At 41.2% G+C, this 21,335-nt stretch overlaps 2 protein-coding genes across 10 annotated transcripts in view; one reads left to right on the top strand and one right to left on the bottom strand.

Annotated features, from left to right (window-relative positions):
* LOC114668908 (D-amino-acid oxidase-like) overlaps positions 1-11,296 on the bottom strand; it is a 54,637-nt gene extending 43,341 nt beyond the window's left edge. For 6 of the 9 annotated variants that reach the window (XM_051921327.1, XM_051921326.1, XM_051921324.1 and 3 more), the window contains exons 1-8: positions 7,660-7,776; positions 5,684-5,879; positions 3,971-4,085; positions 3,817-3,893; positions 2,474-2,539; positions 1,031-1,085; positions 593-697; positions 214-296 (exon numbers count right to left, since the gene is read on the bottom strand). In XM_051921327.1, the coding sequence (XP_051777287.1) occupies positions 214-296; positions 593-697; positions 1,031-1,085; positions 2,474-2,539; positions 3,817-3,893; positions 3,971-4,085; positions 5,684-5,879; positions 7,660-7,753 (791 nt within the window). In that variant the 5' untranslated portion in view covers positions 7,754-7,776. Of the gene's footprint in view, positions 1-213; positions 297-592; positions 698-1,030; positions 1,086-2,473; positions 2,540-3,816; positions 3,894-3,970; positions 4,086-5,683; positions 5,880-6,021; positions 6,248-7,659; positions 7,778-11,146 lie in introns of those variants that run through there. The other 3 variants (XM_051921329.1, XM_051921328.1, XM_051921325.1) reach the window with 3 other exon arrangements.
* Positions 11,297-17,670: 6,374 nt separating this feature from the next.
* The window catches only part of ssh1a (slingshot protein phosphatase 1a), a 61,404-nt gene continuing 57,739 nt past the window's right edge, over positions 17,671-21,335 (top strand). Inside the window, exon 1 of the mRNA XM_051921318.1 lies at positions 17,671-18,157. Coding sequence (XP_051777278.1) covers positions 18,077-18,157 — 81 coding nt within the window. The 5' untranslated portion in view covers positions 17,671-18,076. The remainder of the gene's footprint in view (positions 18,158-21,335) is intronic.

Here is a 21,335-nt window from a genome sequence, read left to right as displayed (position 1 = left end):
TTGCTCTGGGAAAATTCTAGGGGGCAGCATGAATCAGTATGAAGTATTATAGCACCCTCATTACCACAATGGTGGCACATAGACGTCCAAACTGTGCCAACTGACGGAACAGCATGGATGGCCGTGGTGATGTATTAGTGCCAAGTTCAGCCTGCTAGCTGTGGTCATTCCCAGAAGAGTTTCAGGTACCTTGTGTACTTCATCATGTCTTACCCTGGAATGATGTAGGGTGTAGAATACACGCCAGTTTTAGGGTTGTGGGTTATGATGAAATGTTTCAACCAGGGAGCATCCACCTACAACAAATTTCAACAATAGTCAGTCATAAACCATCATCTGTCAGCTGATAACCCTTTCCACCTTGTAGCTCCTTTCTTTTGGGTAAACGTACATTTGCAAATAGAAATTTAGTTTTGCCCAGTGTGTGTCAGGGTCACGGAAATCAAAAGGTGTGATGCGACCATGGCCATCGGCCAGCCACAATAGGGCTGGGACTCAATGGGTTTAGTCTTTACTAGGCATTATACACACTTGGGCGTCACTACTGAACAAAGCCCTGAATGGAAGTGGTGTCAGCCAAAATAGGACCTGCCTTCAAAATCTGCCCTCGTCCCGGCTTCAGCAGGGGGTCTGGCTGCAGTTCACCAGCTCTCACTCCAGTACAGTTCAGAATGACATCCACTCTGCGGTCAGCCAGCTACACCAAAAATAAAGAAAAGGAGGATGGAATGAGTCAAGCCCCTCCAAAGAGATAGGCAAAATAAAATCAGTCAGGATCTCCTTCCTCCACTTCCAGTATGTGGCCTTTCACACCCCAGTCAAGGATTCAAACTAGTTAGTACTACAGCAGAACCAAAATGACAGTCGAAGTCTGATGCACAGCAGAGCCACAACGCCTATCCATCCAACGCTCTGTATTTATAATTTTTTTTTAATTTAGATTTAAAAATTTAAATGACATTTTTAATTACTGTATCATAATTTGAAGTCCACTTTGTAAGAATAAATTAAATTGAGTTTACCCACTCACCTCTCGGAACGATACAATCTTCTTTTGGTGAAATTTAACCCCACGTTCATTGAGCCTAAAAAAAAAAAAAAGGAATGTCTGACCAACATTATTGAGTTTGAAGACAAACAACTTAATTCTGAATCCATCCATTTTATGAAACCATTTTTTCCCCACTATGGTGACCTGAAGATCAGACAGCAATACATCACCCAGACTCGTTCATACCAAGCCAACTAGACGTGGCTGTTGTGTTTAGCATGAGGGAGTTACAATGACAAAACCCACAAAGGGAGAGTTATGTTACTGGCAATTGAACCAGGATCACTAGAACTTTAAAGCAGCAGGGTTAAACGGTGCTGCAATCTCACGGAAATGCATTTAATCCAAGTTTAGGATCATGGGAGTCTGTACTTCCAGCAGTGGGTGTAAGGTAGGATATGAAAATGAAGAGAAAAGTTTTGATGATACCTTTAGAGTCGATACCCATCCACCTATCACTAGTGAAGCAATTCACACCCACTCATACACCTGAAACTAATACTAAAAAATAACTGCAGTTGTTTTCAACATTAAAGTCCAATAATCAATATATGTTAAAATAAGAAGGAAAGAAACGGCTACTATGTAAAATTCAAATATAACAAAACTGGCCTGGTGTGTGCAAATGCATAAAGTTAGACTGCCTATGATCATATTGGAAAAGCTGTGAAATTCAGCCTTGTCCACCCATTTATTGTCCGCACTCACCTCCTCCAAGTCAGCTAAAGCATTTGGGGGGTATTGGCATTAGGACACTATGGCTTTGGCAGTCCACTTTCAAGATGAATTACCATGCAAACATATGGATGACGATGATAATTATTAATGTAATAATATGGATGAACTGCTGCATCCAGGGATGGTTTCTGCCTTGCACCGGATGCTGAGAGCACCCCTGAACTGAACAAAGTGGGTGCAGAGAATGGATGAATGAATGAATATTACAATAACCAAACGTAAGTTATATACAAACAAGTGCTAAAGCGTACAAGTGTTCAGTATTGTCACATGTGCAGAGTGCAGTGATATTCTTATCAGCATATGCTAATAACACTGAACTGTGCTGTTAATCACTTTTGAATGAACTGCACCACAAAAGTCACTATATATAAAATATATATCATACAAAATAATATATAAAATATATAAATATAAAGTATTGTATAAATATATACAATAAATAAAATTACAAACGGTTATCTCCTCCAGGTCGAGAACCAGAGGGGTACCTGCTTTGTAAAATTTCACCTGCGCTCCTCTGAGTATAAATTTCGGATACAACCAAACCACTGGGGATTACAAAGCTGAATGTCAGGATTTGGGGATCCACCTCAAAAGCGCTGAGGCTTTAGTAGGAGCTCCAGTGGGAACTCCTGGGATGTGTTGTTGTGGAAGGAAGGCAATCAAAGAGTGCAAACTGACCTGTCCATGAGCCATGGCAAGTAACTCTTTCCTTCTATCATAAGAGCAGTGTTGAACCAGCCACATCTGTGAAAAAAGAAGAGAAATTTTAAATAATTATACCTCTGCCTTCCAAATCTGTGAGGTTGATTCTAAATTGCTCATTTGTATGAGCTGTAAAGCAGAAAAAAAATGTAAATTACAAAATTGGCTTGGTGTGATCAAATCTTGTCTGCCCATTTCCTATTGACCGTGCTCGCTTTGTCCTGGCCACAGTGGTGGGACCCTCTATTCTGGATGCCAGACTAGCACATTATAAGGAACACATTAGTATCAGGATAGTTTGGCATTGCTGGCCAGTCTTGGTATGCCTTTGGATGGACTGCCATGGGAACACCTAATGGACTGGAGGCCTGACCAGGGTTTCTTCCTGCCTTATGCACAGTGCTGTAGGAATAGGCTCCAGCACCTTACAATTCTACATTGAATTCATTTGTTTGCAGAATGTTCTGTTAACTTATGCAAACTGAGAACCCGGCAGCTTAGAGGACTGACATAAAGGTGAGGCCCTCCATCTCTACTTAACAAGATCAAAAAGTGCAATTATTTAAAAACAGGCTATCCAGTTAAGTGCCTGTCCTAATTAGAACAGCAAAGTAAAGTTTAAATCATTAATTTATTGAGAAGCGAAAAAAGGGAAATAATGCAACAAAAATAACACAGAGGACACAGGAGACAAGCTGCGGTAGTAAGTGAATTGGTACTGTAGGGGACGTAAAATGCAATTTGGCATTGGGCTGTCGGGAGCGCCATGATTTTATATTTATACTAGCTGTGTAAGCACATGCTGTAAAAAGCACGGGGTCCTAGAAACTATTGAAATCGTCAGAAAAAAATTGAAATCTCGAGATGTCAGGTCATTGAAAGTTTCTTCTGAGATTTTGTTTTGCTGATGTGCTGGCCTCGCTTGTGTATCCTCAGAGGTGGAGCCCTTGGCACGACTCTACCTCTCACTTCCAGGCCGGACAGACAGACACTTCCACACATAGACGTTTATATATAAGAGTAGCAACCCCCCCGAACATCCCCATTTTTAAAAGCTTCTATCATGAGGATCTAGAGCTAATCTTAGCAGCTTGGGAGTTGTGCACATTTTCGGCAGTTCTCTTAACCTCTGCTAGCAACGGCCTACAATAAAATGGCCCAGTCACAAACGTGAACGTCGTTTATAATGAAAACTGTGCCACAGCATTAACCTGACTAGGAGCAGTCAAAAACACACAGGGGTTCAATGGCAGTCCTCCAGGACATGAGTCTCGTGTCATTTAAGAACCTGTCATGGCGAACAGACGTTCTTCATGTACCTATAATCAGGGAACATCTTCATCTCTTGAGGGGTAAGGTGCCGGAAGCCAAGCACAATGTCCTTCCAAGAGGGTTCCTGTGAAAGAAAGAAAATGCCAATAAATGGTGCCAAGGGGCACACAGAGAGATGGTGGACAACCCCAAAATAATTACCGGCATAGGCTCTGTAAACAGGTTGTATCCAGACTGGGTGAAGATTCCCATTTTGATGGAATCAGGAGAGTTGATGAGGCTTAGAAGGTAATCAAATGTCTCTTTGTTCCATTTGCTAAATCAAAAAAATAGTCATCACTACATTTCCTCCATCTTTTGTATAACAGGGTAACTGCTGTGATGAGCAGATATTTACTGAAGAGTTAATCAGATAAAACGTCAAGATCCCCAAGTGCATATTATCCAAATTAAGCCCTACCGTTTCATACCTGCTCCCACTTGTGATTGGGTGTAGGTAGAACATATTAGCATCGTGATGGTGACATCACTTGGCTCCACCTCTCACTCCGCCTTTATAAACAGACTGCAGTTGACCACACCCACTCCACTTGCACTAGTCCTGTCTGAATCTGAATAATCAGATTGGGAAAAAGAAAGCAGCGCCAAACCACAGAGTGCTCAGCCTGGCAACTTTTTTTTTTTTTTTTTTTTTACCCAGTTCTCCTTTAGCCAGGGAATGTTCTTCTCTTTTGCTTGTGGCACATACCTTGTACATTTTAGACTATGATGTTGGAAATAAATAAATCTACACTCCAGATTTGTAAGCACAGCAATTATATGAAGAGAGGAGAAACCATCTACCAGATGCATTACATCAGAAACGTTTTTAATTAAAATATTTATTTTAATATTATTATTAAAATGCAACTTCAAACACAGCAATATCACTTCAAGTTCTTAAATTCCTCAGTATTGATAACTGTGGTACCCATCTAAGACTGGTTCAAACCAAAGCAGTCAATATAGATCTCATGTTTCTTATTTGATTCATGGTTTGTCATTTGGCCTGGTATAATAATACACACCGAATCCCTTTCCCTCACAGTGGCCTTTTTACTTTTAAGATGGACCACCTGTTTTTGTCCCATCCTCTATATGTCACTTGTCAAACTGACCACTTTTATAGGCAAAGTGCTTTGCTGGAATACGGAGGTGGTTGCTACCACATTGGCCTCGTGTAACAACTCTAACTTAGTGGCATCGGGGCTTTGGTTTACATCAATTTGTCCGTATTTTCACTCATCCATTGCCCACCACGTGAAGTTATCAGTCGTTAGCATTACAGCTATACTGTTGTTGCTGTCATATAAAGTCAGTCAACAGAATATGTCGATAAGACCAAGATTCTTATTTTTAGACCTTTCTTGGTATTTTTATTATCATTTTTGATTTTTTTTTTATCCTTTTTCAATGTGTGTTGCCCATTTTTAAACTTTTCTTCCTAACCCTATCAACTGGACGAACACGCAGATACACACACAGACACTTTTATTAAGGTGGATTTGTCCATTTTCAAACTCTATACCAGTTGTTTCTAGGTGCAGCAGAAGAGCATCCCTCTGCATACAAAAGTGAATTACTGAGTCTGAAGACTGACAATACAGTAATGAGGCACAGTGTTAAGGCAAAGATTGGAATGGAAGGTCTTTGAATATGAAACTGGTGGGAAGAAATACTGGCAAGCAGAGTATCACTCCAAGCCTGGAAATAAAGCAGGAAGGATAGATGTGGCATTATGAAAGGCAAAATAGACAAGCAGATTCAAAAAGTGCTATTATTTTGCTTCTTCGGCTTTCATCATTGTTACTGATGTATATTTTGAACATTAGATAGATATGAAAGGCACTATATGATAGATACAGAGATACTCACGTTTCCTGCGTATTGCCGTTATCATACAAATATGGCTGCCATAGTCCTGCTGCCCCATCACTGGTGGTCAGTGGAGTGAACCGGTCCGCATACACATCAATGGACAGAGGGGTCACCTTAGAATGATAGCGGTCATGTATGCACAGTGCTGACGACAGCCCAATGACCCCGGCACCAATTACTGCAACACGCATATCTGATACAAAGGAGATAAAAATATTAGAAGAAATAAAATAAAAACACAGACAACACCACTGTCTTTTTTGAAAGTATACAATGCTTGATGTCTAAAATGGTGTTATCTGAGAATCATCTAGCACTTGGCCTTTTCAGCTGGCCTTTTGAACAGAAGGGCTTTACCACCTGGAGTTCTGTCCTTTCAGATGTGAGGTCCCGGCTGAAATGTTGAGGCAGCAGTTGCTGATACGCACTTTCCACCCTAATCACTGCTAAGCTCTTAACACCCTAGTGGGGAATGAGATGAACAGCAGAAATATTACTGTGTCTGCAGGGGCCAGTAACATGGCCAAGATAACAAGAGGATTAGCAAGGCATCCTCACACACTGAAGAGAGACAAAAACAGCAAGGAGAAGACAGCACAAATTGTTATAGCTGCATTGCAAAAGAAATTTTAGAAAATGCAGATAAACCGTTGAAAATACAGGTAGTCTATCACACTACCATCCTTTTATGACCCCATCCATTCCTGTCTAGGAAGCCAGTCTATCCCAGCAGTAAAGGGCAAAACACATGCCATACTATAAAACTATTAAACTTAACTTATTGCAATTCACGGTGACAGGCAGAAGGAGCCTATCCTTACCGCACACACACCAAACACACAGTCCATAATATAGCCATGTGTGTGAATCCTTGGGCTGTTATTCATGGAGTCTGCTGATTCTCCCCGTGTCTTGTATGTGTTTTTCATTCAGGTACTTTGGCTTACCTCCCACATAACAAAGCCTTGCATATGTGAGTGTGGCTGTGTGCCTAGTCTGAGTTTGCCTTCTTCACACAAAATGCAGCTTTGGTGGGCAATGGTCCCCTTGAATTGGACAAAATGGGTGCAGATAATGGGGTAATAGACGCATAAGGATTTATAAATATGTAATGTAGGAATCCTCATTGCTATCAGTGGAAGGCAAATGTGATAATGGCCACTACTTACAATATTCAAAAGCAATCAAAAGCACACAGTGTACCACCAAATGTAACGCAAGCAGAATTTGCCTAACAGAAAGGAAGTAAATGTTATGATAAACAGAATGAAAGCAGCAGTTGATATTATTAAAAACAGTATGATCCATGGCACAAATCCACCAATTCTAGTACAGTTTTATGGAAAGCTGCTGTGTGTCCAGCATGACAAGCAAGGCGGCTCATAATCACAGCCAGGGCACACTCATACAATTAATTCACGTAGGCCATTTCAAAAAGAAAAACAGACTTCTTTTAGATGTATGAATTATGTGAAAAGAATTTTGATCAAAATGATATGACAACCCACACACCTCCACTCTTTCAATCCATTTTGCCATCTTCTCAGTTTCTAACGCAATACTCTGTTTTAAGGTGGTAACAGAAGCAGCACTTGGTGTAAAGTAGGAGCTCAGCCCGGGCTGGGCATCTGTTCATCACAGGCCACCTTTCCACACCCGCACTCACTCATATTTCTTAATTTAGTATCATCTGCAGTAAAATTCGTTCTGTTATTAGAGGTAAGAGTACGGTTTGGAACCGGTGCTTTAACGAGTCGGAATACGTCATGTTATAACTGAAAGAAAGAAAGTGTTTTGCAAATTAATGAAAAAACACCTTCTGTTTTAGTACAGTATGCGGTCCACGAGCACTCCGCGCCCGACTGCTCCCGCCTGAGGGGCGTACCAGCTATAACAAAATGAACTTCTGTGTTGAGGACTTCTACTGACACCAAAAACAAGCTCGTTCCATTCCCACATACATCTGTACTTACATCTTAATGGGCTTAAAGATCCAAAACTCATTTCGCAGTCCCACCACGGCCCAACTTTATACGAAAATGAAAGTAAGGAGAGCCACGCCCCCATTTGCGTTGTACGCCTACTTCGCGCAGACGATACGCCCACTGACCAATGAGCAATGCGCTGTGCTAAAACAAGACGCCTGTGTACGGAAGAGATGAACTCTGGTGTCAGAGAATCTGTAAAATCGAGAATTATATTATAGCGCCCCTGACTAAAAACTGATTGTCATTAAACTAATTAGCAAGAGTCTCTAACATATTAAAACATAGAGATGAAGGAGTGTGTGAGACATTGCCTCGATCCTCCATGAGAGAAAAGAGATTCTAGTCAGCGACCTGGAGACTCATGGATGGAAGGATACTCACATGATGCACACGTCGTCCATTTAATAAACAACAAACAAAATTTATTTTACAAACTCTCCAAGTATAACTGACGCTGAGACAAGTCAATTCGCTCCTGCAATTCAATTCACGCGTCTTGGTCAAGCAACATTCACCGATTATCTTCTGCACTCAGTCCTCTGCAGTCTCGCCAGCGCTGAGGGGCAGAATCCCACCACCAGACCGGAGTCTTCTGCTCACGCTTCATCTCTGTGACTCTCATCTTCAGGTCTTTATGGTGCTTTTGGGGTTACTGTGACTAGTGCTGGAAAGGTTAGCATGATGATGAGTTGCTCCTTGGAAGGTTGTTCGGGGGTCTTTTTTGTAGTGTTTTGTAATATTTGATGAGTTTGTAACTGTCGGGTGTATGTCCCCAGATTGTTGCAACTTCAACCATATCAGATCATATCATGCTTTTTCGCAAAAGAAGTTTGTCGTTTATACGCAGAACTGGATCTTCTCAAACGAAGGACCGAGACTATGCCTCTTACACTCCTTCACCTCAATGCTTTTTAATCTGTAATAGATTCTGATATTTTCTTTTACAGACACAATCCGCTTTGATTTTTCATGTACTTGTTATACTCAGGATATTTGTACAGGTATACCGTTAACCGAGGCCCCACCCCTTTAGCGGTCATTGGCTGTTCATTTAAACGCGTCACCACACCTCCTACGCCGTTTACAGTCAGGTCCGCACACCTCTGATTCTTTCGGTGATCTCAAATGTTAAAACATCTGCCGGATGTTACGATATTTGAAAGTAAAAAGCAAGAAGAACATCAGTCAGTTCATTGGGAACAACCAAAGCGCCGATTTTACATCACAGGGTTGAGGAGTACGCTTTTGATCTGCCCAGAGAGGAGTAACGTCAGGTATGAGCACCACCCATATGATCCTGCTTCCAGAATAGCAAACCCAAGGCTCCATAAACATTAAACGCCAACTCGGGCCACATCCATTCATCCATTTTCCAAACCCTCTTTTCCAGAGCACGGTCGTAGGGTAGCTGGAACCTATCCCATTAAGAATCAGGTGCAAGGCACAGCGACAGCCCATCACAGAGGGAACACACACACACTCGGTCAATTTAGCATCATCAATCCACTTAACCTGCATCTCTTTGGACTGTGGGAGGAAACCTATGCAGACAAGGGAAGAAAATGAAAACTCAACACAGGGAGGCCCGGTATCCTTACTACCACTGTGCCACACTAAAGCAAAATTAAGTTGGATGCTGTAGCATTCGAGTGCAAGAGGCATGGTTGACAGACCCATCATAATAAAGAAATGGTAAATCCCAAAATTAACTGAAGCATTCACTCCATCAAGTTCTATTCAGACCATCATAATGGCCTTTCACACCAACATTAGGGTTCTGTCAATTTGGACTCACCATGCAGTTAATCTATCTAGTATAACTTTGTAGCTAAAGAGGAACCCGGAGGAAACCACTTGAGACATGGGGAGATCCTGGGAACTCCACACAGACAACGAACGCAAACACTCAATCACAATTTTATTGTATAACAGTGCTGACAAGTTACATTAGTCTGGCAATGGCATTTTAGCAATGTGTCACTAATAAGAATGAGCTGGAATTCCAGTATTCAAATGGGAAGCTTCAGAGCCAGCTGCAGGGGAGCCTGGGAAAACCAGAAAGCCTGCCCAAATCACATAAGAACTCCAACTAGTGGAAGAGCAGCAGGCTGTTCTCAAAAGAAGAGTGAGCTGCCTAAAACAGTGATGTAAAGACTGAGAATCCACTGTTTGTTGAAGACTAGTGCCCCATTGCAATATTAATACAGTACACTGCAATTTAATTTGAAGTGCCAGATAAAAGTAATGAGACACTACAGCTTCCACCCCACACTGCAGCTCCACGTCAAGCCCATTTTTGCAACCTGAGGTCTGTAACATCGCTTTGTCTATGCTGCTCCAGCTGGTATGGCTCCACGCCCTGCAGACACTCACTTGCTTACTTCCTCACAGGTAAGAAAGTCCGATATTTTTCTGCTTACTCAGTAAAGTTTGCTGACTTTTTTTGCATATGTCGTTACAGCAGGAGATGGCACACTAACCCATTTATTTATCCGCTTAAATCCTCAACTTCAAGATGCCGTTATAATCTTGTCTTTTTTTTTAAATAATTAAGCTGCATACTAGTTAGTTAGTAAGCGAGACAGATGGGTAGATATTAAAACCATTACATATCTTTAAGATAAACATGAAAGGCACTATACATTAAAATATAGATAATATATATTAGAGTCAGTATATAATAAGCAGATATAAAGTGCACCATATAATAGATCGTATGAGTGACAGGTCCATACAGAGACACCACATGACCTGAGGCTCCACATGTTAAAACATACCGTTGAGTTTTGTTTAATTTTTTTTTTTTGCAGGAGAACATTTACGTAAAAGATTTAAGCAAACAGACATGCATAGTTAGCTGCAATCATGCAAACATTTATAGTAAGTTCTACTGAAATTAGTTGAGCTGACAGTACAAAAAAAGTTGGTAGATAGAATGTAATTATATATGACTGGATTTACAGTACACGAGTAAATTTCATACAACCACGTACCATAAAAATTATTTAACTTCAAAAATCTACTTTTAGTGTATATGAAAAGCGGTATAAAATGAATAGATCAATAGATAAACAGATATGAAAGGTACTATATAATGAGCACAAAGATTGACCTGCTGCTGCACACCTGTATTAACGATAATACGACATTCCCGTAGCCGAGCTGCTTCTTCTGTTCCTAATGACAGTGGGCTTGATCGAGCAGGTTTGATCGCAGATAAATGGTGTCTTATTTGTTACATTCAAAACTTAGTTTTGTTAAGAGAGTCCAGTAAGCAGTGGCAGAGGGTTGGTGGTGCAGAACAGACACGAGGAGGGTCTGTGTGAGGTTTTAAGCGCTAAATACATGACACGGCTGTGTTTTTCACCCAGTTACACTGATGGTGTGAATATCCTCTCATTGGTAATCGTCCTGGTGTTCAAAAGCAAACGCCAGCTTTTTAAAATGACAGCAAAACCACCGGTGGTCTTACCTGTTTGTAGTTGTGTTCTCTTTCTGGGAGTGATGGCTGAAGCTGCCGTGGACTAACGCCTGATGGTGAGAGGGAACTGAACTCCTTCTCCAGAGTACAAAGTCCTGCAACAGAGCAGCCAAGAAATGGAGCCGTGCAGGAGTGCCCAGATCAGATAAAATGCAGGAACATAAATCTGCAAACTTCAAATAACTTAGTGAAATACAGAAAGCAAATAACTTTACCAGCACTGATGAAAATGTGCAGTGATGAGCAAATGCAACATATTATTAATCAAAAAATACAATGATTATACTCGTATATAAATAGTTAACTATCAGTTTTATGATCCTTTTTTATTGGGCACATGAAAAGCACCAACCCGGATTTAAGGCCAGTCTGTCACAGACCAAAACACACGTGTATAAGGCGACGTGAACTGAACTGTGGGTAGCCAGCTGTTTGTGCCTTACACCCAGGAGCGGACTGGGTCTCAAAACCAGCCCGGACATCCTTCAGCGAGTGAGGTGACCCCACTCTGCACAAAAAAGTCTCAATAAACGAATGGAGAATGCCTTTGAAGGAAAGGATCGTCTTCCAGCCAGCATATACTATGATCCATTTTTGTAAGGAGCAACGATGTCCTTAGTTGTTTTCCTTTTACAAGACCCTTGTACATACATCCCCGATATTAACGAAACGAGTGTTACGACCCTCTTGAGCTGCTGACTTGTCGAGCTCTGCATCTTAGAAAGCATTCTAAGCATTGCTACGCTTCGGTGTGTCGTGTACGTGGGAGTGAGCCGTGCGAAGGACTGGTACACATCCTGAGCTACATTCGACCTGCAGTGCTATTGGACTACGACCGTTTGAAATTTCAGAGTCGAGCGGTCTTGACGGAGCTCTTCGAAAAGATTTTAGCACGCTGCTACCCTCTGCTGGTTAGAAGCGGACTTGACAGGGATATTATTCGTTAGTCATCGTCTCTTTCTTCGTCTCTACTTAAGTACAATTTTACGAAGGGTGTTCAATAATGTATTTACCCAACTATAAAAATCAAATCTGATGGACAGATTCACCTCATTACTTATCAGTTTAATCTCCCTTGACTTCAACACTTTGCCTCCAGTGATTTAACCCAGTTGGAACTGCAGGATTCACATGTCCTGATCTCCATTGACAATTTCAGTTTTGTAGCACAAATATATAATACTCAGGTAGATAAATTATTGGACATCCATCTAACTTTATCTTTATTTATACCATGTAATGTATCCATTGATCATCATGCTCTCTCTCTCCCTCTGATATTTACCTGGAGAGATGTCTGACAAACGTGGCCCTTTTTAAGGTTACTGAATGTTTGATTTGATTTTTTTTTAATTTGATATCCTTTATTAATCACAGAAGGGAAATTCTCTTTTCACATGATCTTTGGAGGTCAGACTGTAGGGTCAGCCATTGTAGTGTGCCCTGGAGCAATTTTCAGGTGCAACAACCACAGCAGGCACAACAGGGAAGTCTTAATTAAGTTTGAAGTTGGATGGAGAAACAGGCCATGGTAGGGTGAGAGAGAGAAAGAAAAGGGAGGAGAAAACAGAGAGTGCTCTGTAGTGAGAGTGCTCAGTCGAGTACATAGCTTAGCTGATATATGATAGATAGCAATGGCTCAGTAAGTTAGATAGATAGATAGATAGATAGATAGATAAATGCTTTGTCTTTTTTATGCTTTATATTCTCCCAATGCTTATCCCCTTGTGTGTTTTATTAGTTAAATAAATGAGAGCACAATTTCCTCTTACAGTACATACGCTTATAATGTGTCCTTTGTATTTTTTTTCATTTGAATAAATAAAGTTTCAGTTATTGCTTTTTATTAATAGAACATCTTTGCATTGTCTTTAATTTTGGTCAAAACTGAAAGGTTAAGCCAGTTGCTCTTGTGCTGTGCCTTCCTCTCTCTGCTGTGCTGTTCCTCTGTTCAGTATCTTTGGATCTCTCATTGTTCTCCACAATTCTTGAAGTGCCAAATCGTGGTGATTGTAAAACTCTCCATGGCATAATCTGCTGAGCCTCTACTGCCACCAATAGCTTTCTCCAGACCTTTCTGGGGAATATCTAGATACTCTCAAAGTAACTAAGAGAAGTAATCCTCCAGTGTGTCCCAAGCTGTTAGAAATTACTGAAAGAATAAAAATGTGTGTATAAGCACCTCAAATGAAGCCCCTGTACCTTGACAGGCAGGTGGAAATATGTCTCCCTCCAGTATAGCCATGGAATTCCACTGGAGATCACAGAGTGCACCTGCAATCTTAACATTTGAAAATACCCTACAAGAATTGAAAAACTCTAAAGATATGAGATTCCAGAACTAGAGTGACATGACAAAAGGTCATCTTGGGCTAGTTCAACAGCAGGATGACATTGGGAAGCAAAGGGCATAATAATAGATTAACTTAGCAGCCATGCAAAGACAAATTAAGCCTACAACAATAAGTATAAAAAAATGGATGCATGAGAATATAAGATGCTAGTATCCCATATTGTTTCAAGAGAGATGATAGGAAAATCCACTTTTGTCACAGAATATTGAAAGATGAGAATACAAGATCCTGGGCTGAACATGTTATTGAAAAATGAGGCTCTGGTTTTATCAAACTGTAGAATCACAAAGGAAATAATAGGATGACAAAAGAGCTAGCCATAAAGAGTAAGACAGCAGAACATGACAGTAAAGAATGTGGGAGGTCAGCACAACTTAAGAATAAAAGATCTCAGGACAACAACGTTTCAAATGGAGATTCATTCCCATTTCAAAGCAATGAGAAAATCATACAGAAAAGTACTAAAAATCACAAATATTTCCAAATGCCTCAGAATAACAATATGAGATATCAGGGTGACCAGAATTGGGAACTTGAAATCATCCATCCAGTTCTGGTCATGAGGGCTATAGTCCATCCCAAAAGTGGTCCAGTCCATCAGAGGGGTCCTCTCCTAATGAGGCGTTGGTTGGAGATATCAGTCTAAAATGACCATTGCATTACACCTGAAAGCATTTACACTACCACAATGAGCAAAGAATATGGACAGTTAAATATGTAATTGCCTAGTATAACATATGGGAAAGTGTAGAACATTCCAGAATATCACCTTAACCCCAGAAAAAAAACAAAAACAAAACTAAGAGCATATATTGTCTAACATTCACAAACCCACTTATTTTAATTCAGGGTCACAGGGGTCTGGAGCCTGTCCCAGCTGCAGCTAGTGTATGGCAGGATGTAATTCCATCTAAAAGTACAAAAATTTAGAAATCGCAGAAAATTGAAATAATGTGTAATCTGGCACAAATGTAAAGTCACATGGCTTTGTAAGCATAATGTAGTGATTCGAGTATGCATGTACGAAGATAGTTAGATAGATCGACAGCTAAGCCAGATAGATGGAACAAACTTTATTTGTCCCCAGTGATATAAAGTAGAGAAAAGAGGATGGGAGCAACTCAAGAGAGTAGACAATCCTGGCTCAATGTGGTGCACTTATTGGTAATCAAGGTGTGAGTAATGGCAGTTGGCTGTTACTCTTTGTAATGCTGCTTCCTGCCTTTCACCAAATGTGCTCCTTTACCCTGAATTAAGCAGATGCAGAGCATGGATGGATGGATGGATGGATGGATGGATTCTGTATTTTAATCAATGTCAGTCTATCATAGGACTGGAGGCTGGTAATATGTAGTGTATTGATCAGACATCTTAGTAAGAATTTCACTGTACTTTATACACCTGATAATATGACTACTAAAACTACTACTGGGTGATGTCCCTTCCACAGTCATGAAGGTGGACCTCCTCTCTATCTCTGTCCAAGTTTTTCATCATCCCACACCCCTGAAGAGAGAACACCAATCCACCGTTAGAAGATAATGATTTGCTATCTACAGCCAGCTTCCTTTTTTCCTGTGCTCCTACTTCTCTTTCTTTCTTCCCTTTTCTTTTTTAAAAGATTTCTTGTGAACAATATATAAAATGACTAGTGTCCATAGTCACAGGCCACAATCTGTAACTATTGTGGTTTTGGGAGCAGGGGCTTTATAATGTTTTGACCCCAGAATGTTAAACTAAATACTCTTTGGTCTGGTGCCCATTTCTAAGACCCTAGATGGTGCCAGGGACCTTCAAAACCAATGTTTCAGGCCTATCTCTGATTCAGCGGTAGTTCAAGAAGCAGGTCAGCTGTTAAAAGTTAACAAACCTACGCTTTACAGGGTTTGCTGTAATTGTATGCTTGGTTCTCGCAACTATGACAGTGCTGGCATTTTAATTCCCAACACATCTTATTTTTATATGGGCCTGTGGACTCTGCACCATTGCAGTCACATGATGACAGGGCTGTTGATTTTTATTAATTATTTACTAATCCATGGAGTTTGACTGCACCAGGTGACAGGGTGTCAAGTTATGAAAATGACTAACACTTTTAAATAACGTCCACTGCTGATTTTGGTCTAGTATCACATGTCAAGTGTTCCATACCCTTAGTTTTCAACCTTTTGGTCTTGTGGACTCGTAGAAGACTGAGAAAATCTTCATGGACCATGGAGGTGAAACATATAATACACTTATTTACTCTGTATCACAGTTTATCCAGCCGGTGTCTGAAGTGGAAATACATAAGTCCGATTTCTTAATAAAGCAAAAAATTCCAGATTTACTCATTTCAGGTTAGAGAACGAGGTCCCCCTGGAACTTTCAAGTCTCTAAATCCACCAACATTAGAATGGAGAGCCAGGGATGGGGTGGGGGAGTTTTGAATATCTAAATTTACTAACATTACATTGGAAGTGTAAGGAAACCTAGACTTTTTTTATTGACTTTTGATATAAGGTGGTGTTTGGGCAAGGTCCATCATGGAATTTCCAGTGTCCAGATTTAATACAATTCGAACAGAGAGTGTTTGGGTTTCGGGTCTCCCTTGGAGTACAAACAGACAGAACATTACATCATCTTTCATTGTAAATTTTATCTGAAAAGTGTGTTCACATTGGCTAAAAAAACCTGACCTAGGAATTCATTGATTTTTGTGGACTGGCAAAAATATTCTATGGATCATTGAATGGGAAATAATGTTCTTTTCAGGGGTACTCAGCTCTGGTCCAGGAGGTCCACAGTGAGTGAAGGTTTTCATCCCAACCAGTACTGTAATTAGAAGCCGGGCCTAGCAGATAATGAAACTTAGCATTTAATTATATGGCTTGTTACTGCTTTTATTTTTCCAAGACAAATCTTTATTTTTTGTTTCCTGAGAACATTATTCAAATGTTTCTTGTTGTCCAGAACCAATTTGTACCTCTTGGTCTTTTCCCACTGTCACAATTATTTCAGAATATTGTATTAACACAGATGTTATATGATGCACGTACACAGCTTTAATTGGAAGCACGTTAGCTGGAAAGATACTGATTCCTCATTTTTAAAGAATAGCTGCTTAAAAAAACAGGCAATTAAAACCTAACTGCAGCTGTTTTAAAGTAAAATAGACAATAAAGGATTATTAATCATAATAAAGGAGTTAACTAAAAGTAAATACAAAAAAAATATTGCTTTAGTAGTAAATGAATGGGTTCTAATTAAAAATGTGGTTAAAGTAGAAACCTGCAGCCACTGTGGACCCCTCCATGACCGGAGCTGAGTACCCCTGTTCTTTAGCACTGCACCTTATGACCCTGTGCCTGTTCTCGACTGCACATCATTTTTAGCAGCTAGTCCCGCTATCCCCGTCTATCACGGTACATACAGTGCATATTTTAGACAGGATACATCCATCCATCCATCCATTTTCCAACCCGCTGAATCCGAACACAGGGTCACGGGGGTCTGCTGGAGCCAATCCCAGCCAACACAGGGCACAAGGCAGGGAACCAATCCCGGGCAGGGTGCCAACCCACCGCAGGACACACACAAACACACCCACACACCAAGCACACACTAGGGCCAATTTAGAATCACCAATCCACCTAACCTGCATGTCTTTGGACTGTGGGAGGAAACCGGAGTGCCCGGAGGAAACCCACACGCAGACACGGGGAGAACATGCAAACTCCACGCAGAGAGGACCCGGGAAGTGAACCCGGGTCTCCTAACTGCGAGGCAACAGCGCTACCACTGCGCCACCGTGCCGCCAGACAGGATACAATATCTGTAAAATAAAAAAAGAAATATATGTATTGGTATTGTTGCTTTCTATGTTGCTCCATCCATCCCCTGAAACCCACTTATGCTCATCTGATGGGCGCTCACCCATACTGGGCCAGTTAGAGTTACCAATGAACGTTAACACAAGTCTGTGGGAAGTGGTAATGGAAAAAAACGCACACTTAAAATATTTGCATGGTGTAATATGAATTCGTTAGACAAAAATCTTAAAAGGTTGATATCAAAGAAATAAGCACCTCCTAATCACGCATGTGACACTCCTTAGCAGCAGCTGCAGCGCAGACCAAGTGGCTCCGGCGGCGCGTGCCGTGACTGAGCTGCCTGCCCGTCCGCCCGCTCGCCGCTCTGCCTTCGCCAGCTGGCCCCGCCCACTGTAGGTGTGTGAGGGCGCGCGCGTGTCTCTGTGTTTTCAACCTCACCGAAGTGACAAGTGATAAATATTGAGGAAGAAAAGTGCGCCCGCCCGTCTGCCACCTTTACAAATTGATCCAAGGATCCAGTCCGCACCCTAACCCCCTGCCCCTGCACCTTTTCCTTCTCCCCCTCAGCCTCCACCGCAATAGACAGCGGGCGATGGATTAATCAGAGGCTGCTGGACCCCGAGCGTCGAGTTGTCAAAAGCGCGGCGAGGCGGCGACCGCTGAGGTAACAAGACCGGTGCACCGGCGGTGCTGCGACAACAACATCATCAGCACCAGTACCAGTATCAGCAGCAACTCCTCGCCCTCTGCCTGCCATGGCTCTCGTAACGGTGCAGCGTTCGCCCACCCCTAGCGCCGCCTCAACGGCCAGCACCGCAACCACCAACGCGGGAGAGGTGAGTACCGCCACGGCTAAGAGCTTCGCGTGGGCAGCGTCGTCTGGGAAACACCGGGGTTCGGCGGCCGTCGCGTAGGCCTGAGTCCGGCTGAGGGGTGGAGAACGGGGGGGAGCAGTGGGTGCACAGGATGGATAACGGCGGCTTATCAAGGGTCACAAATAAAAAGGAGAGAGTGTGCGTTGCGAGATGCTTGTCAACTATAAATAATTTCGTGCATCCTCAACTAGCGTCAAGCAGATAGATAAGAAAAAACGATGACAAACGAGATATGACGAACGGTAATGGCAGAGACAATCGCCTTCAACCTGTATAAGTGTCATTTAGGTCATGTGCATTGAAATTCAACGTCTGATTTATTTACAAAAATGTTGCATAAGGTGCGCATATAGAATTCCATGATTTAATAGTAAGGGGTTCAGACGTAGTGTGGGATTCTGTGATTACCGAGTCTGCATTGCAAATTTCGAGTGGACAAGCAAGGTTGTCCGCTGGTAAAAATCCAAATTCTCCTTGTCTGCCCAACGACCTCCACTTTTTTGATAAAGGCAAAGCCCTTCAGCACTTTAGAGCCCAATCTGACAAAGCTGCCAGTATATTCTATATTTGGCATGTGTTTGCATATTCCTTTATATGCCCCCTGAGACTCATCTTAACTCTGACTATGGCAAACCTGGCATCCCTGTATGCATCTTTGTAATCCTCAGTGTTTCCTAATTCGTTTATAACAATTGGAAGTTTTCTTGTGTGGTGTGATGCTTTACTTATATTGTGGCCCCTGCAACTCTGTCATGTAGATGTCATTACTATTATGTTCAGTTTCCTACTTAACCTTTTTCACCCTCTTTTAACATGAAGATTTATTTGCCACCCATTTAGGCTACAATCCAACTTCATGTACATTTTCCTCTTAAGATTTTATGTCCACAACAAGCTAGACCTTCTCTTTTGAGTGTTAGTGCATTTAATGTAACCATCTTACTGCCACCTAAAAGCCTGTTGTTGGCAGCAGTGCCTGTCATTATCCAAGCCAGAAGTTCTTGTGTGTGTGTTTGGCATGCTGTGGTTTATTATAATATTTATATATTTTTCTTTTTCTATCTAGGGACAAACACAGTATCTGTCTGTCTGTCTATCAACCAATAATAAGCAAAAAAAAGTTATGGTGTAGTGATGCATCTGCCTTTAAAGTTTCTTCTGGATCTCCTTACTATGTGACATTAGAGAGAATCTCAGGTTTACTGTATCCAGGCTAATGTCTGAGAGAGTCGGAGCGTTGCTGGCATAAGACAAGAACTAAACCCAAAGAGGTCGTCATTCCATTGCAGGGCCCAGTTATTCACACTCACGTAAGATCAGTTACAGAAATGTGGATATAGTTTTACTGTAAATGTCATTGGATAAGTGTTCGTAAAATATGTAAGTATGAATGTAAAGAATCATTTAAAAATCTAAACTTATCTGTTTGACTTAATTTAGTTTATTGTTATCTAGCACACTTCCTAAACCACTAGCTAAGAGTATCACACCCATCTGTCCTCCTGAACCTTTTCTTTTAAGTGTAAAATTGTGAGGAACAGAATTATATGTTCAGAACAACAGTCCAAAGCAGTAAGCAACCCTGGACTGGTCTGTAATTCACCAGGGACACCTGAGCATGTGCAGTCACTCACGCCATGCCAGTTTAGAGGGCCCCAGACAACTTTGTAAAGTAGATTTGGGAGCTAACTAGCTAGCTAGATGGAAAGTTTATTAACCTTGAAGGAAAAAAAAGGCAGAATTATGCATATAATAAGAATGATAATAATCTCAAGTTTACTAGCAAGCTATACTCATATAACAAGAATTCTCTATAAGTAAATTAACAAAGTGTAGGTATTTACTAAGTGTGAAGTAAATTAGAATTGCACATACTTACTGTATAAGTTGCAGTTTTACAGTACAGGATGTCAGTCTTTTCTAAAGTATATTGCCACAGTACATTGCACATGATATCGTCGTCTGATAAGATGTCTGCTAGATGAGCTCAGTACCATTCAGCACATTGGGAACAATACCTCTTCAGACGAGGGGTGACTCATTATAGAGCCTGATGGGTGAGGGTAGAAACAACCTAACACAGCGCTCCTTGGAACAACGCGCTTGTCTCGGTCTGTTACTAAATGTACTTCCCTGTTCATCCAGAATGTCACACTGGGAGTGAGAGTCATCGTCCAGGACAGTAAGCAGTTTCCTGAGTGATCTCTGTTCTACCACATCCGCCAGTGAGTCCAGCCTGATTGCCAAGATTGAACTGGCCTTTTTAATCCGTTTATTTGGTCTGTTAGCATCACCTTCACTATTGTCATTTCACCAGCACACTACCACATAAACAATATCTTGGCCACTACAGATTGGTAGTAAAGACTGAGCTAACCCAAGCAAAACAGGGAATAATAAGTCCCATGCCAACTGAGAACAAGCTTGTACACCGGTTTGCAGTGAAACTCGTCTCAAGCCCTGTGTGGTGGTAATGCTGGAGGTTTTACTGGTTGGGCAATGCCAAGTGAATTGTCCTGTTACTAAAGCTGGTTTAAGAGTTGCATGCAGTACAAAGTCTGGACTACTTCTCCTTTTGTTTTGTTCACTGCTTTCTTGCCACCACTTGCATTCTGGGTAATCACTTCAGGGCAGATTGAGTGACTCCTTTAAAGTTTGTGATATGCCAGTTTGTGAATCATAGGTTGTACTTGTCTCTCATGGGACAAGTGATAGGCCCTAGTGCCACAAAGCCTTTGTTTGTCTCAGTGATGCTTAAAGTGCCCTTTGAAAATATTTAGTTAACAAAGCTGCTGAGTGATCCATAAAGCCAGATGTAGTGCGGCCCTGTAAGTTCAAGATTTATTCTAAACATAATATATCGACTATTCTCTTCAGGTTTGACTCCTTTTATCTATTAACCCACCAATCAGTCTTTAATTATTAGCAGTATTCTGTAGTTTTTGTACTTTTTAGCTGTACCATACTTGTCATAAATTACTGAATGGCTCTCCAGCTTCCACCCAGTCAATAGTGGGAATAGCTTTCTACTTGAATTTTGAATTCAAATTTGATAAATCATTAATTTCATTTATAAATAGCCACTTCCTCTTTTTGCTTTAACTGCCTCTTTGTTTTTGGGAAGTATGCCATTGATTTC

Source organism: Erpetoichthys calabaricus, chromosome 18 (genome assembly GCF_900747795.2).
Source record: "Erpetoichthys calabaricus chromosome 18, fErpCal1.3, whole genome shotgun sequence".
In the NCBI taxonomy this organism is placed as follows: Eukaryota; Metazoa; Chordata; class Cladistia; order Polypteriformes; family Polypteridae; genus Erpetoichthys; species Erpetoichthys calabaricus.
Note: the sequence above shows the minus strand (reverse complement) of the source record. Positions and strands in the feature narration are given on the sequence as shown.